Source organism: Glycine max, chromosome 9 (genome assembly GCF_000004515.6).
Source record: "Glycine max cultivar Williams 82 chromosome 9, Glycine_max_v4.0, whole genome shotgun sequence".
Taxonomy (NCBI): Eukaryota; Viridiplantae; Streptophyta; class Magnoliopsida; order Fabales; family Fabaceae; genus Glycine; species Glycine max.
In genome coordinates this window covers 38,680,171-38,701,808 of record NC_038245.2, presented here as the reverse complement: position 1 = coordinate 38,701,808, position 21,638 = coordinate 38,680,171, and the positions used below count along the sequence as shown (strand labels likewise).

At 34.2% G+C, this 21,638-nt stretch overlaps 2 protein-coding genes across 2 annotated transcripts; both read left to right on the top strand.

The window, feature by feature from the left end:
* Positions 1-8,452: 8,452 nt before the first annotated feature.
* Positions 8,453-16,064, top strand: LOC100807124 (keratin, type II cuticular Hb4). The gene is made up of 3 exons (XM_003534001.5): positions 8,453-8,748; positions 14,623-14,797; positions 15,799-16,064. The coding sequence occupies exons 1-3, from the start codon at positions 8,616-8,618 to the stop codon at positions 15,890-15,892; spliced, it is 402 nt and encodes a 133-aa protein (XP_003534049.1). The 5' UTR covers positions 8,453-8,615; the 3' UTR covers positions 15,893-16,064.
* An 839-nt stretch (positions 16,065-16,903) lies between these two features.
* Positions 16,904-19,662, top strand: LOC100806585 (chlorophyll a-b binding protein CP26). The gene is made up of 6 exons (NM_001360371.1): positions 16,904-17,172; positions 17,718-17,802; positions 17,930-17,980; positions 18,077-18,197; positions 18,624-18,758; positions 19,309-19,662. The coding sequence occupies exons 1-6, from the start codon at positions 16,950-16,952 to the stop codon at positions 19,567-19,569; spliced, it is 876 nt and encodes a 291-aa protein (NP_001347300.1). The 5' UTR covers positions 16,904-16,949; the 3' UTR covers positions 19,570-19,662.
* The last annotated feature ends 1,976 nt before the right edge of the window (positions 19,663-21,638 follow it).

The following is a 21,638-nucleotide window of genomic DNA, read 5'->3' as shown; positions in this document are numbered from 1 at the left end:
TTATTCGTGCTGAAACTCTTCACTAAGGTTCTAATTACTTGTTTTATGGATATGAACTATAAACCAAGTTATCAAGTTGTTAGCAATTTTGGGTCATACATGTACATATCACATAATTGAATGAGTTATGATCATTATATTATTAGCCAAAATACTAGAGTGGTCTAATCAATATAAAATTATGACTAAGGGTATATATGTCATGAAAGACTTGTGTAGATACCATTAGTGATATTATAATTTGATGAGGGGTCAAATTATAATTATCAAATTTAGGTTATGGCCCCCATTTGTAGAGAGAAGCCATAGACTTACAGTTTGGTTTTTTTTTTCTATCCCCATCAGAAGAGAAAAATTCAAAGAAGAAAGAAGGCTCTCTACATTTGGAAGATCATAGAATCAATCTTATCCTCATCAACCTTTCATCATTTCATTATGGCTAATACAGGTACGCTTCCGCGATTAGTTTTCATCATGATTTTGAGTATGAGAACACAATGAGATTTTATTCATCTATATACAATAATTTCTCTCTACATGGATAGATAGAAAGCATGTGGTTAGGATTGATGATTGGCGGTTATAATCAAATTAGGTTGATTAAATTGAATCCCTACAATTGGTATAAGAGCCCCCATACTTGATTCATGTATGCTTTTGGAAATTTCATCCATTCAGGCTACTGACATATTCTAGATTTCAAATAAATTTAGATATTTTACATATTTTTGCTTGATCTTACCAATAATATCTAAATGCATTAAAGGTTACAGTGCATTATTAATATATATACATATAACTTTGTGCGTTCTTACTTTTAAAGGCCGCTGTAGTAAATTAAAATAACAATCATGCACATCTAAAATTTAAAATAAATAAATAAAGTTAAAATAATTTACTCTAGAAATGTGTTTAATTTTGAATTTGGTGCATCAATGTTTAAAATTTAGCTATCTTATATCATTTTAATTTTTTAGCATTTAAATGAGCTAACTAAATCAATATATCACCAAAGTGACTTCTCTTGTGTTTCACGAGAAATAATGTTAACGTGTGTGATTATTTATATGAATGGTGATTGGCCCAAAGGAAAGTTATCATTTAACTAATTTACTTACACACATGTGATGTTAACGTGCGATAAGTATGAGGTTTTGCATGTGAATGATAAGTCACATCAAAAGATGAGTTTGTTATTTGATATGTTTTTATTATCATTGTTTGAACATTACAACAAGAATATCACTAGCAATTAATACCATTGTCCAAAGACTTCATATTAATGGTGCACTAGATATCTTGAGATGGGATATACCATTATTTAAATGCATTGATGACTGTTGTGTGAGCTTATTGTATTATTTGTTTTAATCTTTTCAGTTGTTGCTTCTATATCTGCTAATCTAAATTCGGTTCCAGTTCTTAATAGTACAAATTTTAAGGACTGGAAATAGAACATGCAAATTGTTCTTGGTTGTATGGATCTAGACCTTACATTAAGGATTGAGAAACCCCCTTCTCCTATGGGATTCTTGTAGTTCTGAATAGAGGAAACTTCATGAGAAGTGGGATCACTTAAAGCGCATGAGTCTTATGATCATTAAGCGTGACATTCCTTAGGTCTTTAGGGACACTATTTCAAATGATATAACTAGTGCCAAAGAATTCCTTGCTGACATTGAAAAACGTTTTGCAAAAAGCGATAAGGCGGAAACAAGTACTCTTCTTCAGAACTTAATTTCCATGAAGTATAAAGGCAAAGAAAATGTCAGGGAATACATTATGGGAATGTCAAATATTGCTTCAAAATTAAGGGCACTAAAGCTTGAGCTATCAGAAGACTTGCTTATTCATTTAGTGCTAATTTCTCTACCTTTACAATTTAATCAATTTAAGATATCTTATAATTGTCAGAAGGAGAAATGGTCTCTTAATGAGTTCATTTCATACTATGTGCAAGAAGAGGAAAGACTGAAGTAAGAAAGGATTGAAAGTGTTCATGTTGTGAGTACCTCTAAAGACAAGGGCAGAAGAAAAAGAACTGAGGAGCCCAAGAATGAAGCTGCTAAAGGTCCAACACAAATCAAGGTGACAATTGTTTCTTTTGCTGGACATGTAAAGAAGAAATGTACCAAATATCATGCTTGGCGTGCAAAGAAAGGTATGTTTCTTACTTTGGTTTGTTCTGAGGTCAATTTAGCTTCAGTACCTATAAACACTTGATGGTTAGATTTTGGTGCCACTACTAACATCATTGTTTCAATAAAGGGTTGCCTAAGCTACCAGAAGCCAATTGATTTTGAAAGATGGATATATGTTGGAGATGGTAAATCGGTGGAAGTGGAAGCTATAGGGAACTTTAGATTATTATTATGTACTAATTTTTATTTGGATTTGAAAGACACTTTTGTTGTGCTGTCATTTAGACGGAATTTGGTTTCAGTTTCTTATTCAGACAAATTGGGTTATTTGTGTTCATTTGGAAACAATGTGTTTAGGTTGTCTTTCAATTCAGGTATTGTTGGAACTGGTTCACTCTTGGCTTATGATAATCTATATTTACTTAATACTGTAGTTTCCTATGTTGAATCCTTTAATGCGCAATTACGTGGTACTAAGCGTAGAATTGATAATACAAACTCATGAGCATTATGGCATAAGCGTTTAGGTCACATTTCTAAGAACAGAATTGAACGACTTGGGTCAAACGGAATCTTAGATTCCATTGATTTCACAAGCTTTGATGTTTGTATTGAATGCATTAAAGGTAAACTGACCAAAAGCAAGAAATTAGGTGTATATAGAGCTACAGACGTCTTGGAATTGATACATACGGACTTTTTTGAGCCATTTCATACACCTTCATGGGATGGTCAGCAATATTTTATATCATTCATAGACGACTACTCCAGATATGCATACTTGTTTCTTATACATGAAAAGTCACAAACTCTGGATGTGTTTAAAACATTTGAAGTTGAAGTTGAAAATTAACTCAACAAAAGAATCAAGAGTGTCATATCTGACCGTGGTGGTGAATATTATGGCAGATATGACGGTTCAGGTGAACAACGTCCGGGGCCTTTTGCCAGGTACCTAAAGGAATGTGGAATTGTCCCACAGTACACCATGTCAGGGTCACCTAACATGAATGGTGTGGCTAAAAGATGAAACAAAACTCTTAAGGATATGGTAAGAAGCAAGATTTGTCATTCTAACTTACTAGAGTCACTTTGGGGAGAAGCACTAAAGTCTACAGCTTACATTCTAAATAGAGTGCCAACCAAGGCAGTTGCCAAAACACCTTATGAGTTTTGGGTTGGACAAAAGCCTAGTCTAAAACATTTTCATGTATGGGGATGTCTAGCTGAGACAAGGCCTTATAAGCCAAATGAAAGGAAATTGGACTCTCAAACAGTGAGCAACTACTTTATTGGTTATTTTGAAAGATCCAGAGGCTATAAATTTTATGATCCCAAATTAAAGACAATTTTTGAGACGGGAACTACTACATTCTTTAAGGATATTGAGTTTGGGGGGAAGAATAAGGTTAGAGACCTTGTCTTAGAAGAAGAATCAGTAACAATTCCAGAATAGATTTGTACAATTGCTTTTGATAAATCAAATTTGGAATCTCTACAAGATATTGCTATTGAATCTCCCACTCAAGATAATTTGGTCGTTCATGAAGAGTAAACTCAAGATCCTCAAGAACCTATGCTTCATGAGCCAGTACCTTTGCGGAGATTTACAAGAGAAAGGAGAATTGTTATTCCAAATGATTATGTGGTATTTCTCCAGGAATATGAGGAAAATAATGGTATGATGGAAGATGACTCAGTCAACTTCCATCAAGCCATGCAAGATTCCAACTCAGAAAAATGGATTGAAGCAATGAATGAGGAGTATAAGCTCATGCAAGACAACAAGGTTTGGGAACTTGTCCCATTACCAGAAGGTGTGAAACCCATTGATTGAAAATGGATATTTAAGACCAAGTGGGATTCCAAAGGTAATGTGGAGAGGTATAAGGCTCGTCTTGTGGCGAAGGACTATACCCAAAATGAATGAATTTACTTTAAAGAGACTTTCTCTCCAATTTCATCGAAAAGACTCTTTTAGGACAATCATGGCTCTTGTTGCACAATATGATTTGGAGCTTCATCAAATGGATATCAAGACGACATTTCTCAATGACAACATTGATGAGATAATTTATATGGTGCAACCAGAAAACTTTGTGTCAGGAGACCCAAAGAATATGGTTTGCAAACTGACAAAATCCATTTACGGGCTAAAACAGGCATCTCGTCAATGGTACCACAAATTTCATCAAGTAATTCTCTCATTTCGTTTCGAGATGAATCTTGTTGATGATTGTGTGTATCACAAATTCAGTGGGAGCAAGTACATTTTCCTGGTCTTATATGTTGATGACATACTGCTTGCCACTAATGATATAGGCATGTTGCACGAAACCAAGAGATTTCTATCAAGAAACTTTGAAATGAAAGATCTTGGTGACGCCTCCTTTGTATTAGGAACTCAGATACACCGAGATCGATCTCAAGATATTATAGGATTATCACAAATGGGCTATATTGAAAAGGTACTTAAAAGGTTTGGCATGCAAGAGTGTAAATCCGGGGATACTCCAGTTGCTAAGGGAGACAAGTTCAGTCTCAAACAGTGCCCAAAAGGAAATTTGGAAATTCAAGAAATGCAAAAGATTTCCTATGCATAAGCTGTAGGGAGTTTGATGTATGCCCATGTACGCATCCGGATATAGCATACATAGTTGGGGTATTAGGCAGATATTTAAGCAATCTAGGAATGGATCATTGGAAAGCAACAAAAGAGTTATGAGGTATTTGAAGAGAACAAAGTATTATATGCTCACATACAAGAGATCAGATCAATTGGAGATCACTAGGTATTTTGACTCGGATTTTGCAGGATGCCTAGATAGTTTGAGATCGACTTCAGGTTACATTTTCATATTAGCTAGTGGTGTAGTTTCTTGGCGCAATTCCAAGCAAACCCTTACTACTTCATCCACTATGACGACAAAATTTGTGGTATGCTATGAGGCATTAAATCATGAAATATGGCTGGGAAATTTTGTCACAGGGCTGCAAATTGTGGAAGGAATTGAAATATCACTTAATTTATATTGTGACAATAAATAAGTTGTATTGTATTCTAACAACAATAAGAGTTCGACCAAGTCGAAACATATTGACATCAAGTTCCTAGTTATTAAGGAAAGGGTACAAAGTGGACAAATTTTCATAGAATACTTAGGGACAAACTCCATGATAGTAGATCCTCTTACTAAGGGACTTTCACCCAGGGTCTTTCATGAGCATGTTGCTCACATGGGTGTTTTAGAGTTCGAGGAATCTTTGGTTTAGTGGGAGTTAATCACTTTTATGTATTTTATGTTCTATGTTAGATTTTATGTATGCATACATTGACTTTTGAATATATTTGTTTATATATATATATATGTGTGTGTGTGTGTGTGTGTGTGTGTGTGTTTTATTATTCAGTTATTACACTTTGTACATTAAGGTTATTAAATGATCTCATTGAGGTAAAGTAAGACCAGTTGAAAATAGACCTGTACAGGCCACCTTCATGTGATTTTCATGCTACATATTTCATGATGAGTCTATGTCATTTGATTCTGTCAGCATTAGTGATCATTGATGAGTTTAGTTGTAATTGATACAATGAAAATTGTTTTGGTTCTACATGCGGATGTAATCAATGGACAAGATTTTGGAAATATGCTCAAGGCACGTAATGACAAATTTTGAGCTCATAAAGTCTAACACATTCATAATGATTGTAAGGATATAGGCCAATTCTGTAAATACCATTAGTGATATTATAATTTGATGAGAGGATAATTTATAATTATCAAATTTGAGATAACGGATGACAGTTACCGATGTAAGAGACTATGGACCCCATTCTTAGAGAGTAGTCACAAATTTACAATCTCACTATTCTTTTCTCTTTATCCCCATGAGAAGAAAAATGGTTTTCTATATCTTGATCCTCATCAACCTTTCATTATTTCATTATGGCTAATCCAGGTACGCTTCCGCATTTAATTCTCATCATGATTTTGAGTATGGAAACACAATGGACTTTTATTCATCTTTATGCAGTAATATCTCTCTACATGGATAGAAAACATGTGGTTAAGATTGATGATTGTCGATTAGAATCAAATTAGGTTGATTAAATTCAATCCTTACAAATGTATGTTAACAATTTATTGAATGCTAAATTTATTGAATGCTAAAGAGCAACAATCATTTCACGGTCTCAGCTATTTTTATGGGCAAATGAGAAAAATGGAACAAAGTATCGAGAGATAATAAGAAAAGGTAAACGAGAATAACACCTTTACCAACAAAAACTGAAATCTACTTCAAAGTTCTTATTTCATTCAACATTACAGCCATTTATTTGTTCATGAAAGTCCTATTTCATTCATTAGGAATTAGGAATATCCCTTGAAGGATTTATTCAAAGTTATAGTGCTTGTCAATAGCAACTGACATCCCAAGTGCAACTCATTCCTTTTGGAAACTCAACAAAATCACCAGCAGCAATTTCTACAGACTCAGTTGCCCCACTTGGGGTAACCTTCACTTTTCCTTCCAAGAGATAGCTGGTCTCTTTAGATTCATATGTCCATGGGAATTTGCTTGGAGGACAACCCCATCTGTTTTGCATCAGAATGTGAGTCATACATAGAGAAACAACTCATAAAAGAAAGAACAAACATGCACTTGAAGAAAATTTAGTTAAGAGTAGAAGCATTTATCTTGAAAGTTTAAGCCACTGTTTGTTCTGGCATTGGAACATCAAGTCATGCACTTTCCAATGGAAAATACATGCCAATGTAAGTTTATGGTTGAAATTATATTAGACAAACATCCTAACTACATTCAATAATTCAAAATAAATTCTACGAATATCTATTCTACCCAACATTAAAACAGATGACCCTAAATTCAATTAAAAATGAAATAGCCACATTCTAATAAGTGATACTAACATTTGAGTGCATCAGTGCAAGCAAGCAACTTAGAGTGAGCAACACATAAAGCAGACAGAAAGAATTTATATAATTAAAACAAAAATATTTACATTGTTCACAGGCATATTCACCAATCTTGATGAGTGATCTCAAATTTAAAATGCCATCCATGATAATGCTAAAGGTAATGAATTAATTCCAGGTATACATTGGGTCTCATTTGTTGAACCTCATCTCAACAGTATATTTTTTGTATCGAATATATACCCTTCACCAAGGGATTTTGAACATAGTATTTGACATTGTTTAGCAGATAATGGTCCTTCATTCAGTTGAATATCCCAAGACAACATGTTTGATACTTATTTCGTATCAGAACTTGCCTGCAGCCACCGTTATTAACATTAGCAATACCCCTATAAACCACAGCTAATAATGCAATAGAAAACTTACTAACAAGCAAATACCAACGACTTATCTTTTTGCCTACACAGAGAAAATTCATTGTGGAAAATTAGATGGTAATCAGAAATGGAGCCAAAGGTGCAATACTATTAAATATGTCACACTATCAATTCCATTACTGCACTAGAGTTAACCATCACAGAGTTAAAGGACACTCAAGTTAGCTTTGTAAAACTGATGAGGAATCAATTGATAAGTTCTGGTGTGTTTCTTTATGCTTATCGTGACTATAGGACACATCTGGACAACACAGTTAAGTAAAAAATTGTTGCTGCACTTTAATAATATAAAATGTTTTTACATTATGAATTAAAAATTTTTTAGGTCACATTATGAATTAATTAGAAATTGACATAAATGATAATTCAGTAAAAAAAAAACATAAATCATAAATTTGATTAATTTTATAACAATTACTTTTTTTCCAACTTTTATATAATTACTTTAAAAATCATATTTAATATAATTTTTATGCAATGTCTTTTAAAATTTCAATTCAGTACATCCCATTAAATTTCTCGTAAAATAAGTAGATTGACTTTTACTAAGAATTTAAAACACGATTTATTTTTCAGAATGCCATGTAATGATTATTAATCTCTTTTAATATTTCTCTCTTTTAATAATTTTTTAATAATTTAGCCTTCTTAATTTCGCTTTTTTATGTGAGAAATTTGGAAATTTTTTTTGAACACTTTGAAATTCATGATTCATATTGTCAATTACCTATCAAAAAGAATATATATCATCAATAATTATTATAATGAAAATAATCTCATTTAGTATTTTTTTAATGCTTTTATCCTCAATTATTATAAATCACTATAATATTTTATTTTAACTTCCAAAAACAATTATATCTTTTAAAACAAATTAGACACACCCAATTATGTATATTATAAACATATATAAGTAATTTTTAAGTTCAAACAAAAATTCTCTTTTTTTAGATTAGTTCACATAGTCGAAGAAGTATTCGTAATTGGTTGGCACAGTACAGTATTCTATTAATTTCATTTCACCTTTCTCTTCCTCTTTTCTCTTTTCCATCCCAGAGACAGTGACAGAAATAAATTGAAAACAGAGAAAGATGAACGGCGACGACGACAAGGGTTTGCTGTGGAAGCTCCCAGTGGTGAAGTCCGACCACTTTGGCAAGGTGGGCCCCGCCTTCGGCATCGGTGCCGGCTGCGGCCTCGGTTTCGGCCTTGGCCTTCTCGGAGGTTAATTCTTCAACCCTATGCTCTGTACCCTTCACTTGCTTCAATTTCGCATAGTTGTTAACTTTTTATGTGATGGTCCTATTTCGATTGGAAAAAACAATTTGGGAGATAACTCTTTTTAGATGAATCATTATGTGTCATAGACCTGTAGTTTCTTCTAGTATGTGAAAGTTTGTGTGCAAAAAGTTAGCTTTATCACTCCCTTCTTCAGAGAGGGGGGACTCAGAAGAAAAGGACTGTTTGGACTTTGGATTGAGAAATCGTTTTCTATTTCCAATTTTAGTTGCAATTTTTTGAAAACGAAAAATAATGTAAAAACAAAGTCTCGAGATTGAGGCCTGAGTATGTTGCTGTGTTGAATACTTGCGGGGGGGGGGACTTTGTCGCCCTTAATGATCTTAGTTGGCTTGAGTAGAATTATTTTCCTTCCAAGGAGGATATATGTGGTTAGTACTAAAAAAAATAAGGTGACAATTTTGTAAATAAAGATGAAAACAGAAATACTAATGGGGAGGTTGAGTTACTTACAATGTGGAAAACTCAGGTTTAAAACTTTGCGAAGTATCCACATTTAGTATCCAACAATGCCTTGAATAGGATTGCCTCCAAAGGAGAATACCTGTGAGGAAAAAAAATGTAAAGAGAAAACATTTTCGACCTTTATAGACCTTTATCTGTCATTGGAATTCAAGTTTGCAGTTAAAAGATTGAAATCTCAAAAACCTGTAGTGTTTATTTTTATATCTGGCTGTTGACAAATTAATGATGATGATGAAGGACTCTCTGGAGAGAGAAGTCTAAGTGATGAATTGGGAGACAAGGGAAGTGCTAACAAGGAATTGACGTTTTGATTTTGGAGATCCTGGCATTAAGTTCTTGAATGGGGATGACCACTTTTGGAAATCATTGGTGGGACTGGGACTTATAAATTATTCTTACCTATAAATGAATGAAAAGGGGGTTCTCCCCCAATTGCTCAGTTGGACATTATGATTGTTTTACTGTATGTTGGGCTTTTCCTCCCCTCCTGGACCAAAAGTGGACTGAATGTCAACCTTTAATGCATTACAAGTCATTGATAAACTACAGTTTATAACATTAAAAAATCCTCTTTTGATAGTCATATCTGTTAAATAGTTAAATTTCCCTAAGAGTGTGTTTGGATGAGACAATTTAAAATTCTAAAGAATTTCAAATGCTTCAATTTAAATTCTTTCATTTTCAAAATTGTGTTTGGATAAAGAAATTAAATTTCTTCATTTTCAAAATTTCGTATTTTGATAAAATAGTCAAATGCATTCTTTTTTAAAATTTATCTTTGAATAAAACAATTTTTTGAATAAAATAATTGTTTTTTCATTAATAAAGTCTATGTACTATTTTTCGAGTGTGGTATTCCAATAAATATGTACTATTTTAATCACTTTCAATTAAAAATATATTAATTCAACTATTTAAATCATTATTCCATTTACAGCCCACTACAAAGCTCTATAAGCTTACAGGGCAGAACTATTTAGTTGATAAAATGACATATATTAAATGTGATCTTAGAACCACCACAGCATAAAAAATATACAAATCAAAATTCACAAGGTTTTTTTGACAATAAAATCTGAGGTATGCATGTACAGTTTCACCTTGGAATGCTATTTAAAAGCCTACAAATAAAACTTGTTTTCTGCAAAAGTCATTGGCCAGGAATGCAATTACACAGAAAAACTTGGACTGAAGCAAAATCTAGTCACAAAATAAATCCAACTTCCAAAATTTCTGATTGCCTTTGCTTTAGCATAGGAATGCCTTCACATCTTTTCTGCAGAAGAAAACAGAATGTTAAGTGCTACACTGTTTTATCAGTTGAAATGTAATTGTAATTCAAGCTACAGGCTCCAATAAAAACTAGACTGTTTATAGTTTATTCACTTTTACTGCATGTACTTGCAATTCAAAGAGAAATATATTGATCGAAACTGGATCAGACAGAGAAAAAAAAAACATAACTTCTTTATTTATTGTGTTTAACTCTACAAAAATTCCCTCAATAATCCGAATTCAATGTCACCCATAATGACTGACTCTTCTTAACTCCTCTTCTTATTTATAGACAGTTACCGATCTACTAACATAAACCCACCCATAATGTGCCTAATAAGTTGCAGGCTATTTCCCCTTCTTTTTAACATAACTGTATTTCTTTGACTAACATAACTAATTACTAGCATGACTTACTGACCTATCATATATCCAATAAAAACACCAAGGTTTTCAAAATGTTCACATGAACCTAATTGCAGGATGAAGGCAAGAATCCGTTCTGGAACAGCAATGGGATGTGCATGAGTGAGCACTATAGAAAATATCATTGAATTGTGCACAATAAGCCAAAATTTCCCTGCAGTTTCATGCTTTGGTCTATTTACATTTATGAACTACATAACACAGGCAGAGCAACAGTGAGTCTCACATTCTCATGAATAAAATGACATTAGCATTGTCAGATTACAGAGTCAATCCAAAGAAACTGATCCTTGCCTAAAATTAAGATTGTATAACTACTTACACAAGTCAACCATAGCCACAAGCATTTCCTGAATAATGACACATCTATAGGAAGTATAAATTCAAATTATTCTTTGGATGATTTCCATTTTATCTTTGACTGAACCTAACATCAATTGCTTAGTCAAATGAGTGTATCTATCTCTTGTTTCATCACACAACTAATCCAAAGGATGCACCTTTATTACTATGTCTATTCCAACACACTGAACCATAGAGCATGGCAAGACATAATAAAGACAATGGAAAGTTACCTTCATTCCTGTGCTGAATGTTCTCATGATCATCTAAAGTCAATATTTTCTTCTTCAAAATTTCTATAGAATCTAACCTCATCATAATTATCCTTAACTTAAGCAAAATATTATAGAATCACCGACCCTGGATATCAATATGCTACTTGTTTAGGTTTCTCCTCTTCAAGTATGTGAAATGGAGTAAAGGAACTCCATAGCAGGAGGCATTAATTTCAGAAACAGTTGAAGAATAAGGATGGGAAGGATTTTAATATAATTTTGTCATAAAGGCTTTGATATGTTAAAAACTAGCCCAAACCAAATGTTTAAACTTTCTATATTGGAATAGTGGGGGCTTAATATTGGTTTTATATCTAGCTATCTACATTGGAATAGTGGTTGTTACTTGTCAGTATATCCAAAATCAAAATTCTCCTTGGTAGAATCAAGATTCAAGAAATCCAGAGTTTAGTACTCACAAAGCACAATATAACATTTACATTCACTAGAGAGGAATATAAAGTTATAAAAAAAGACTGGTATACAGAGATGACTTGCAGGGTGCAGAAAAGAATTTCACTGCACAGAAAACTTCACATTCTCCGAGTCCTTACCTACTCAAACTCTGTAATAATGCTGTCTAACTCCATCTATTTACAACCCCTCTTTCTCAATTTCTTTCCCATGATTTCAAAATTATAATAACCATTTTTCATGCACTGAAGTTGTTTCTACGCTTATACAAGCTAAAGCTTGCACTGGAAACTGTCAAAAGACAGCATGAAAACCTATTAGCCACCAGAACTACATTGATATCATAAACTCAATAGTACCAAGTCTATCAAGTCTTCTTATCTTCACATTGATGAACAATTTTTTCATAAAACTCATTCAATATCATCATTAAGCATAATCTGTCAATTATTTTTCTCTTCCTCTTTCATGCATATTCACAAACACATGGTGCTCACCACCAAGCTCAACCCCAAACAGAAATAAAAATTTCACACAGAAATAGAACCCAAGCCCTCTCCCACATCTCCAATAGTGGAAGAAAATTTATTTAAAATTCAGATCCAGATAACACGACAATGAGAACAAAGCATAAATCACAAGTTAACGAAATAAAAAAGAAACCCTAGATAATGGAGATGAGAAACCAACCTTGTATGAAGAGTGTGCAATCTGAATCAAGAGAGAATGAAGGTCGTAGCCCCCATGAGAGTGTGTGATCTGAACGAGGTTATAGCCACCGAGAGTGTGCGATTTGAGCGAAGGTTGTCTTGATTGTGAGAGAGTGAGAACGAGGGTCTCTAAGTCGTAAGGGAGAGTGTGTGGGTGGAGAGGAATGAGCTACAGCGAGTGAGGTGTAGGTCGAGAGTGACAAGCGAGACTGAGCGTAGAGAGGAGAGAGGGAGGACCGAGTTGCAGAAATTGAAATTCTCTCATTTTTGCGATAATTTCAATTTATTTGTTTTCTATTGATTAAAATTCCTTGTTAAAATAACATAAATTTAATTTCTCTTTGAATTATTTATCCAAACATGTAATTTCAACTTGAAGTATTTCAATTACATGGTTAAAATGAATTACTCTGTTAAAAGTCACCATCCTGAGAGTGTGTTTGGATGAGACAATTTAAAATTCTAAAGAATTTAAAATTCTGAGAATTTCAAATGCTTCAATTTAAATTCCTTCATTTTTTAAATTCTGTGCTTGGATAAAAAATTAAATTTCTTCTGCAAAACGACGTTGAGAAAACGACGAGGAGGCCCTCCTCCGGATCCCCGGCGCGATCCTCAACCTCATCGACAAGGACTACAGCGTTGAGCTGGCGTGCGGCGACTTCTCCGTGATCTGCCTCCGGCAGGGCGACAATGTTGTCGCCATGTACGCGCACGTCGTCGACGAGATCCAATGGCCGCTCGCGAAGGACGCCATCACCGTGAAAGTCGACGATTCGCACTACTTCTTCTCCTTCCGCATTTCCAAGGGTTCCGATCCCGACCAAGAGAGAAGATATGCTTAGCTACGGCTTAACGATCGCGTCGAAGGGGCAGGAGGAATTACTGAAGGAACTAGACGCGGTTTTGGAGAACTGCAATTGTTTCTCCGTGCAGAGTGTTTCGGAAAATGTGAAGAAGAAAGGGGAGGTGCTGGATGGTTCCGTGGCAAGGGAGGTTTCGCCGAAGGATTTGGAGTCGGGGAAGAAGAAGGAGATGATGGAGGGGCGGTGCGTGGCGTATTGGACGACGGTGAGCCGGTAAGAACTCTCGGCTCAGGGATTTGGAAGTTCAAGAGAGAAGAGAGAAACCATAGAGAGAGAAAAGTTCATGAGTGAGGAGTGCCTCTGTCCAGAAATTTTCAAATTCACTCTCTTGAAAATTGAATTTGAAATTCTATTATTTCAACTAACTAAAATCCCTTTTAAAATTTTAAAATTTTGAATTTCTTTTATTAAAATATCCAAACAGTTACTTTTAATAAAAAAGAATTTAATTCCCTATAAAAAAATACATTACCTAGTTAAATTACCTTATCCAAACACACTCTGAGAGAGTTGTGCAGGATTTTGGTAAATTTTGGTGCTCGATAGTTGGTTTGATCTTTATGGTATAAACCATACATTTACAGCCATGACAAGGAATCTCTAAATTATTTTGTTTAAGAAAAGACTTTGTTGAAGTCCTTACTCTGCTTTATGCCTTCTGACAAATCTTTGTTAACTTTTGACAAATGGTTGTTTATTCCTTTGTGGAATTGGTGAAAAACTGAAAATATTCCTAAAATCTAAAATGGTATAATAGTGAGATGTAGTGTGCTACTTTTGATCTTCTTGTCTTGACCTTGTTGTAGATTTCTCTTCTGTTTCTCTTCTGCATGGTTGTAAGCTTCTGGATGCCTTTTCCAATGCTGCTAACAATAATTGGGATCGTCCCTTGCTCAATAGTAGCAGGGAGATGTAGTTTATCCTGCTTAATGATCTGGTTCATGTTTTAATCTTCAAGTGTGAACATACTTCCTGCATCGTTTTATGCTTCATAGAATCTCACGCAAAATATTTGTTTGACTCCAGGAGTGGGTGTTGGCCCTGGAATTCCTGGATTCCAAGTTGGTTTTGGATTTGGTGCTGGATGTGGTGTTGGTTTAGGGTTTGGCTATGGTGTGGGGAAAGGAATTGCACAAGATGACAACAAGAGATACTCTAATGTTGGAAATCCTTTCCGTGGTTCTAGAAGCATCATTTCTGAGTAAGTAAATTGTCTAACTATCTGTATTTTTAAGTTTAATGCTCTTTTTAGTTTAGATATGCTCATTTGTCTCCACCCTTTTATGTTATTTCATTTTATTAGTTTGCCGAAATTTGGTCAAAACACTTTCTATTTTCTTTGATAACACTTTTTTTTATCGCTAAAAGAGATGAAATTCTTATATTTGATATATTTTAAAAAGATTTTATATGTATATTTGAATAGAGAAATGTAAAAAAGAAACACATAATATCACATAGAAAAAATGATTGTGACAAGACTTTGCCCTCTTAACACAATTGTCATTTCTTTAAACCTTTGTTTGTATAATTTTGTTTGATCAGTTAGCTGCCCAATGGTTGTGATTAGATTGACAGATTTATTAAATTTGAGACTACTAATTTTATATCGTGAAGATCGTGGTTTAGATGTGGCATTGAGAAATTTTATGGACTTGGTGATTTGATCTGATTGGAAAATAAAACATGACATGAAACTTTTGTGATAGATTACGTAATTAGAATACTGCAAACAGTTAACAACTTAGCATATCCTAGCCTGTTAACTGTTCTGACAGAAAACACCAGAACCTGAAAGTGAGTTTTAGGGAATTTTTAAATTAAGCAATAAGGTTTAGCTGCCACTTTTCACAAAGAATTTTGGTAATATGAAAAGCTTGCAACCTTGCTGCTCAAGGATTATGAATTCTTCAGGTTCATTGCTTCACATGAGTTCATTGATTTGACATTATGCTTCAAAAAAAATATCTTGGTTGATATACATGATGGTACGCCTCAGTCCACACCACTTTTATGAAAGATAACACGGTCAGTGTGTGGTTATAATGGGCTCTATTCACTATTCTTCAGATATTCCGTAACTGCAAAGATCTTATTTGTATGAAAGATTTTTATACATCTGAAATTTGTCTGTGGCTACTGGCTAGTTTTCCAATTTCATCTCATTTTTAACGTCATTTGGATATTTCATATTATTTTCAGGGATGATATTACTGCACTTGTGGACGACCTTGTCATTAATACTAAAAAGCTTATCAAGGCAACATCAAAAGAAATTGACAAGTGGAGAAGATAATTGAAGAGACCATTTTAAGTACAGTTGTATAAAGAAAAAGCTCTGTCAATATTTTCCATTATTTATATTAAATCAAGGCAAACTCAGCTTATTCAGACTCGTAACAGTATACATGAGATACTAAATTGTCATGTTAATACATAGCGGGGGCTGTTATTTGGCCTTAATTGAAGTTCAACTCCACAATCGTTTAACTGCGGTACGAATTGTCTGAATGCCATAAATGAAATTCACAGGTTATGATTTTTTTTTAAAAAATCATGTAATTTAATTAGTAATTAATTGATTTTGCCAATGACTCATTGATCCAGTGTCTTAAACTGAATTGATAACTGATTTAAGTATCAGGGATGAATCGTCTATCATCAAAGTTAGAGAAAGTCTTTAACATTGTTTGAGGGGTAGGGCGTGCTTTAACTTTTAACAAACTGTGAAATACTTTCAAATACTTTAGTAAATCAAAAAGTGAATTCTTTCATGGAATAACATCCACAATGGTACTTCAACCATCTAGAAAAGACCTTGTGGCTTGTGCGGTGGCACCAAATTCAAATGTGGAGCTGCAATGGTTGCGGAAGATATACAAACTTTGTGTATTTCTAAATTATTCGTTTGTGAAGTTTGGTGGCCCATATGTATGACTTGTTGAAATTCTTCTTTCACAACACAAATCCACATCCACTCATAGTATGGTCCCAAAAGAAAACAATTTTTTTTCACTCTTACAGTAACTCATGTGAGTGCTACTACAAATATGCGGTAGCCATTACTTGTACTGAAAATGGTTGATGGAAAAAAGTCCAAGAGGTTGGAGGATAAAACATGTTATCCAAAAGCAAGCAATCTTCCAGCTCATGAGATACCATCATCATAGAGTAACCAATCAAATCCTTGCATTGGATTACAAAATTCTCACGTAGACCAATCAAAGTCCATGTTGATGAATCTGACGTGGCACGTCCACATCCACCAGAACCATGCATATAGTAATCTCCATTCTCTTACTCCTCCATCCTTCGTCCAGCTAGCACCACATTCACCTGAGGCTTCCAAAGCAATGGCTTCCCTTGCAGCATCCACTGCTGCTGCTTCCCTTGGCATGTCAGAAATGCTTGGAAACCCCATCAACTTCAGTGGTGCCACAAGGCCAGCTCCATCTGCTTCTAGTCCTGCCTCCTTCAAGACTGTGGCTCTTTTCTCCAAAAAGAAGGCTACACCAACACCTCCAAAAAAAGCTGCTGCTGCTGCTCCTGCCAATGATGAGCTTGCCAAGTGGTATGGTAAGTCCCCCAAGTTATGTTTGTTTCAACTGTTGTGTAACTTATGTTAATTCAACTTGTGTTCTCTGGACAATGTAATTGAAGGAAGACAACTAATAGGGTGTTTGGAGATATCAGGTTGGTTGGGTGGTTAAGAAATAAGAGAAGGAGGGAAAGGTCGTGGGTTAACATTTGTTGATAAAAAAACAAAAACAAACTAATGGGGTGTATGGTTTCGAGAGATTATTATATGGTCCAAGACCATGGTAGTCCTGACTAATCTTCACCTGATATGTAATTGAGTATTATTAACTTTTTTCTCATAAATAAAAAATCTCAGTTATATGTCACGTGAAAATTGGTCAAGACCATGAACATACAATGGTCTGAGACTATATAATAATTTCTCTTTTGGTTTCACATCCATTGTTCCTTCAACATTGATCCATCTTAAAGTTACTCTCAATAGCTTTCACCTTAATAAGTGTTGGACATGGGCTTGACGAAGTTCCTAACAGGCACTAACTAGTTGTTAAACTTATTTGGTTCCATTAATTTTTTGGCAGGTCCTGACAGAAGGATCTTCTTGCCTGAGGGTCTCTTGGACCGATCCGAAATCCCAGAGTACTTGACCGGAGAAGTCCCTGGAGAGTATGTGGATTCTCCTCTCTTATAGTCCACTTTTAATTCACATTAACATGCTAGTCATTAAACAAACAATGTTTGTGAAGTTTTTTGGTTCTTGTTTTACTTAATTTGGTAATGTGTGTCCATGCAGCTATGGTTATGACCCATTTGGTCTTAGCAAGAAGCCAGAAGACTTTGCCAAGTATGCCAAACACTCACAATTTAGATATCTATGTATGTGCTATGTTACATTAGCTGTGCTCTAATGTTGGGTTGGTTGGTTGATGGTCTAATGTAGATATCAGGCATTTGAGTTGATTCATGCCAGATGGGCAATGCTTGGTGCTGCTGGATTCATCATTCCTGAGGCCTTCAACAAATATGGAGCAAACTGTGGTCCAGAAGCTGTTTGGTTCAAGGTTTGCAAGCTTTATAAATTATAACATCAAGAAATGTGACTGTGTCTTGTTCACTAATACATTATTTTTTTTATGGCACTCAACGAATGAAATTCAATATATCTCACAACTACAAGTACTAATGCAAGACTCTTCAGTTTATCTTATATAAGTAAAACATTAGTGTAAATGACCATTCTGGTGCAAATACAATATAGACTTGAGAGAATGTTTCTTTCCCTTTTATTTTACCCATCTCATCTTCAAATTTTTAGTGTTCATTGTTAACCATGTCTTAAACTAATCCTGATAATTGCGCAAATAATCTGTTTTTATTTTCACTAGAGTTACTTACTCTCAACCTTTCAATTTAGCACATAACAATCTATTTTGTGAGTGTAATCTTTACATTAAGCGAAGTTAATTTTCTTTATGGAATTGATGCAGACTGGAGCTCTGCTTCTTGATGGGGGTACGCTGAACTACTTTGGGAAACCCATCCCCATCAATCTTATTGTGGCTGTCATTGCTGAGATTGTTCTTGTGGGAGGTGCAGAGTACTACAGAATTATTAATGGCCTGGTATGTAAATTTCTCAATTTTAATATTTATTTGTAGTCATTGTCAATACATTTTTTCTCAACATAAGAAATATTATTACAAAAAAAAGGTATTATTTATTCCACTGAACCTTCCATATTTCTGAATGAAGTGAATTAGTCCATTCACATCAGGACTGTGTTCATAAATTTGAAAGAATTTGTAAAAAAAAATGTTAAGTGTGTGTTTGGATAAACATTAGCAAACTTAAATTTTCGATGATCTTGATTTTTTTAAATTGATACTTGGCTAAAATTGAGTTTGAAGCAGAGTTATGTTTAGAAACTTAATAATAAAAGAAAGTTTGTAGTAAAGCTCGGCATAAAATTCTCATGCCAACACAAAAGCTACATTTTTTTGGCGGTTAGTTAAATGTCTTTTAACAAACTTGATTATAGTAAACATCTAAACATATTTTTTTCCACAGAATCCCTTTGACACTTTCAAAAGCAAGTTTGTGGAGCATGAGCACTCCTTCGAACACGCACTTACTCATTTGATTTACTAATTGTGACCTATTTATTTTGAACAGAACTTCGAAGACAAACTTCATCCAGGTGGTCCATTTGACCCATTGGGGCTTGCAAATGATCCAGACCAAGCTGCACTGCTAAAGGTGAAGGAAATTAAGAATGGCAGACTTGCTATGTTTGCCATGCTTGGTTTCTACTTCCAAGCATATGTCACCGGAGAAGGTCCTGTTGAGAACCTAGCAAAACATCTCAGTGACCCTTTTGGCAACAACTTGCTCACTGTCATTGCCGGGTCTGCTGAGAGAGCTCCAACTCTCTAAATCATTCATCTTCATGTTTTTCTCCAATCTTAATGTACAATACATATCACTGAGATATTATTAAGGCATTTTGCTTTGTTCCTTGGAACTCAATTCTTGAATTTCTTCCAATTTTTTTGTGTCTAATTAAATAAATTCATACCACAAAGCACTAAAGGGAAACAAATTCTTAGTTTCAAACTTAAAACTTATAGTGCTGGAGTTTTTTCAACTGCGGCATAGCCTATGAGGTTATCTGAATCTGTTTGAATGCCATGATAGTTCATAGTTCAACTGGATTTTTTCACAGACAAGATGTTGAAGGATCCCTGCAGTATAACTTTACTAATATTTTGGACTAAATCGCAGTTATATTAGTCAATGATTGGCCTTAAAAGGTTGTAGATCAATCGATGTATATCTAAGTTAATACTTGATATATGCATCATTTAACATTAACAAAAGATAATCACAAGTTGACAAAGCAAAACTTTTTTAAACAAGGAAATGATATAGTCAAGAGCATTAACTTCACAACACGTAAAATTCGCAAATAAATACTATATACAGTTGTGCTAAGAATTAATGGCAAAAACATGTGGAAGTTCTAGCTAGTTAATTCCCAAGAATCTGATGTAAGCTAATCAAAAGGGAGGAGCGAGATGATTTTCATGTGTAGTTTATTAATTGAGTTTCATCCTTCAACCCAAATATTGGTGATATTAAGCAAAATCACGGTTGAAGCTCGTTTAGTGCATGCATGACAAGGAGCTCTCATTACGTACATGCTAATTCTGATATGCAAAGTTCAAAAACTTGAGTATTTGGTATTATCAATCTCTAGAGTGCAATGCAATCATGAGAAGGCATTATCTCCAGAATGTTATATGATACACAACTAGAAATGGGACTGGATCGATAATGATAAACATGAACATGAGAATAATACACACATGAAAGGATAATGCAACTTACAAGAAGGGCTTCAATAAAACTGAAACTTCGAACTTTTGTTTACATTTGCAGAAATTGTTTTGCATGAGTTTTCAACGGAGCATACGTATTTTGCCTCTGCCTTGGATGAACGGAGGGATGCCTTATTTTATGCAACCAAATGATTCTTTGAGTTCATACACACCAAGGATTCTTTCCATCCTCTATTAGTTTTTACCTCCCAGGCCATTGCCAAGCTTCATGCACAAGCACAATCCCCACAATGACAGCATTTTATATAGGTTTAATTGCACATTTTATCACCAACTATCTGTCGTAATTTTGTAAATTTTATTATCATCTTAGTAACAAAAACCACGTCATTTTGTAAAAATTAAAATTTTGAGTGGTTAAATTCACAAAATGATGAATGGTAATATGTGCAATTGATCCATTTATATATTATGCCAAAATCTCTTTTTTGTGTGTTTATTAAATTATCTATTTTAATTTTATATAAGTAATTAAAATTTATCTTTAGTTCTGGACCTTTATCTAGAAATAAGGCTGGCCCGTAATACGTAAGTTGCTTTTGGAACTGAGTATAGGCTCAAAGAATGTAATAACATACAAGGGGTGATTCTACTTATATTGAAAACTAATTTCTATTTCCAAAAAAAAAGGGAGGTGAAGGGAATAAAAGGAGGGAGATAATAGAAATATCCTATGTAAGGCTGAGTATTTGCTGGGCCGTGCAGGAGCTACTTTTCTGTTTTACATTGGGATGTTATTGTCTGCACTTTCCATGTTACTTGCCAAGTAATATGGGAAGTGCAAGAAGCAATTCGAGGAGTGCAGAAAGTAATTGCCTTTCCATTGTAGCGTTTTGTTGTACGGCCTTCTAGTTTTGGGCCTACTTTTCTTTATTCCCATACTTCTCTCTCTGGTCTGTCAACACTCCTAGAAAAACTAAATGGTTCGTATTTATCACAGCATTTAAGATGGGAAATAGAGTTGCTGTAATGAAATGGATGTTCGTTTACTTGGGATTGTCTAAATTAATTTTGAGAAAATAATGTTTTTTTAATTCTTTTGAGACTAAAAAAAAGTAAAGCATCATTTTTGTTATGAATGAAAAGATGAATTTGTTATGAAAA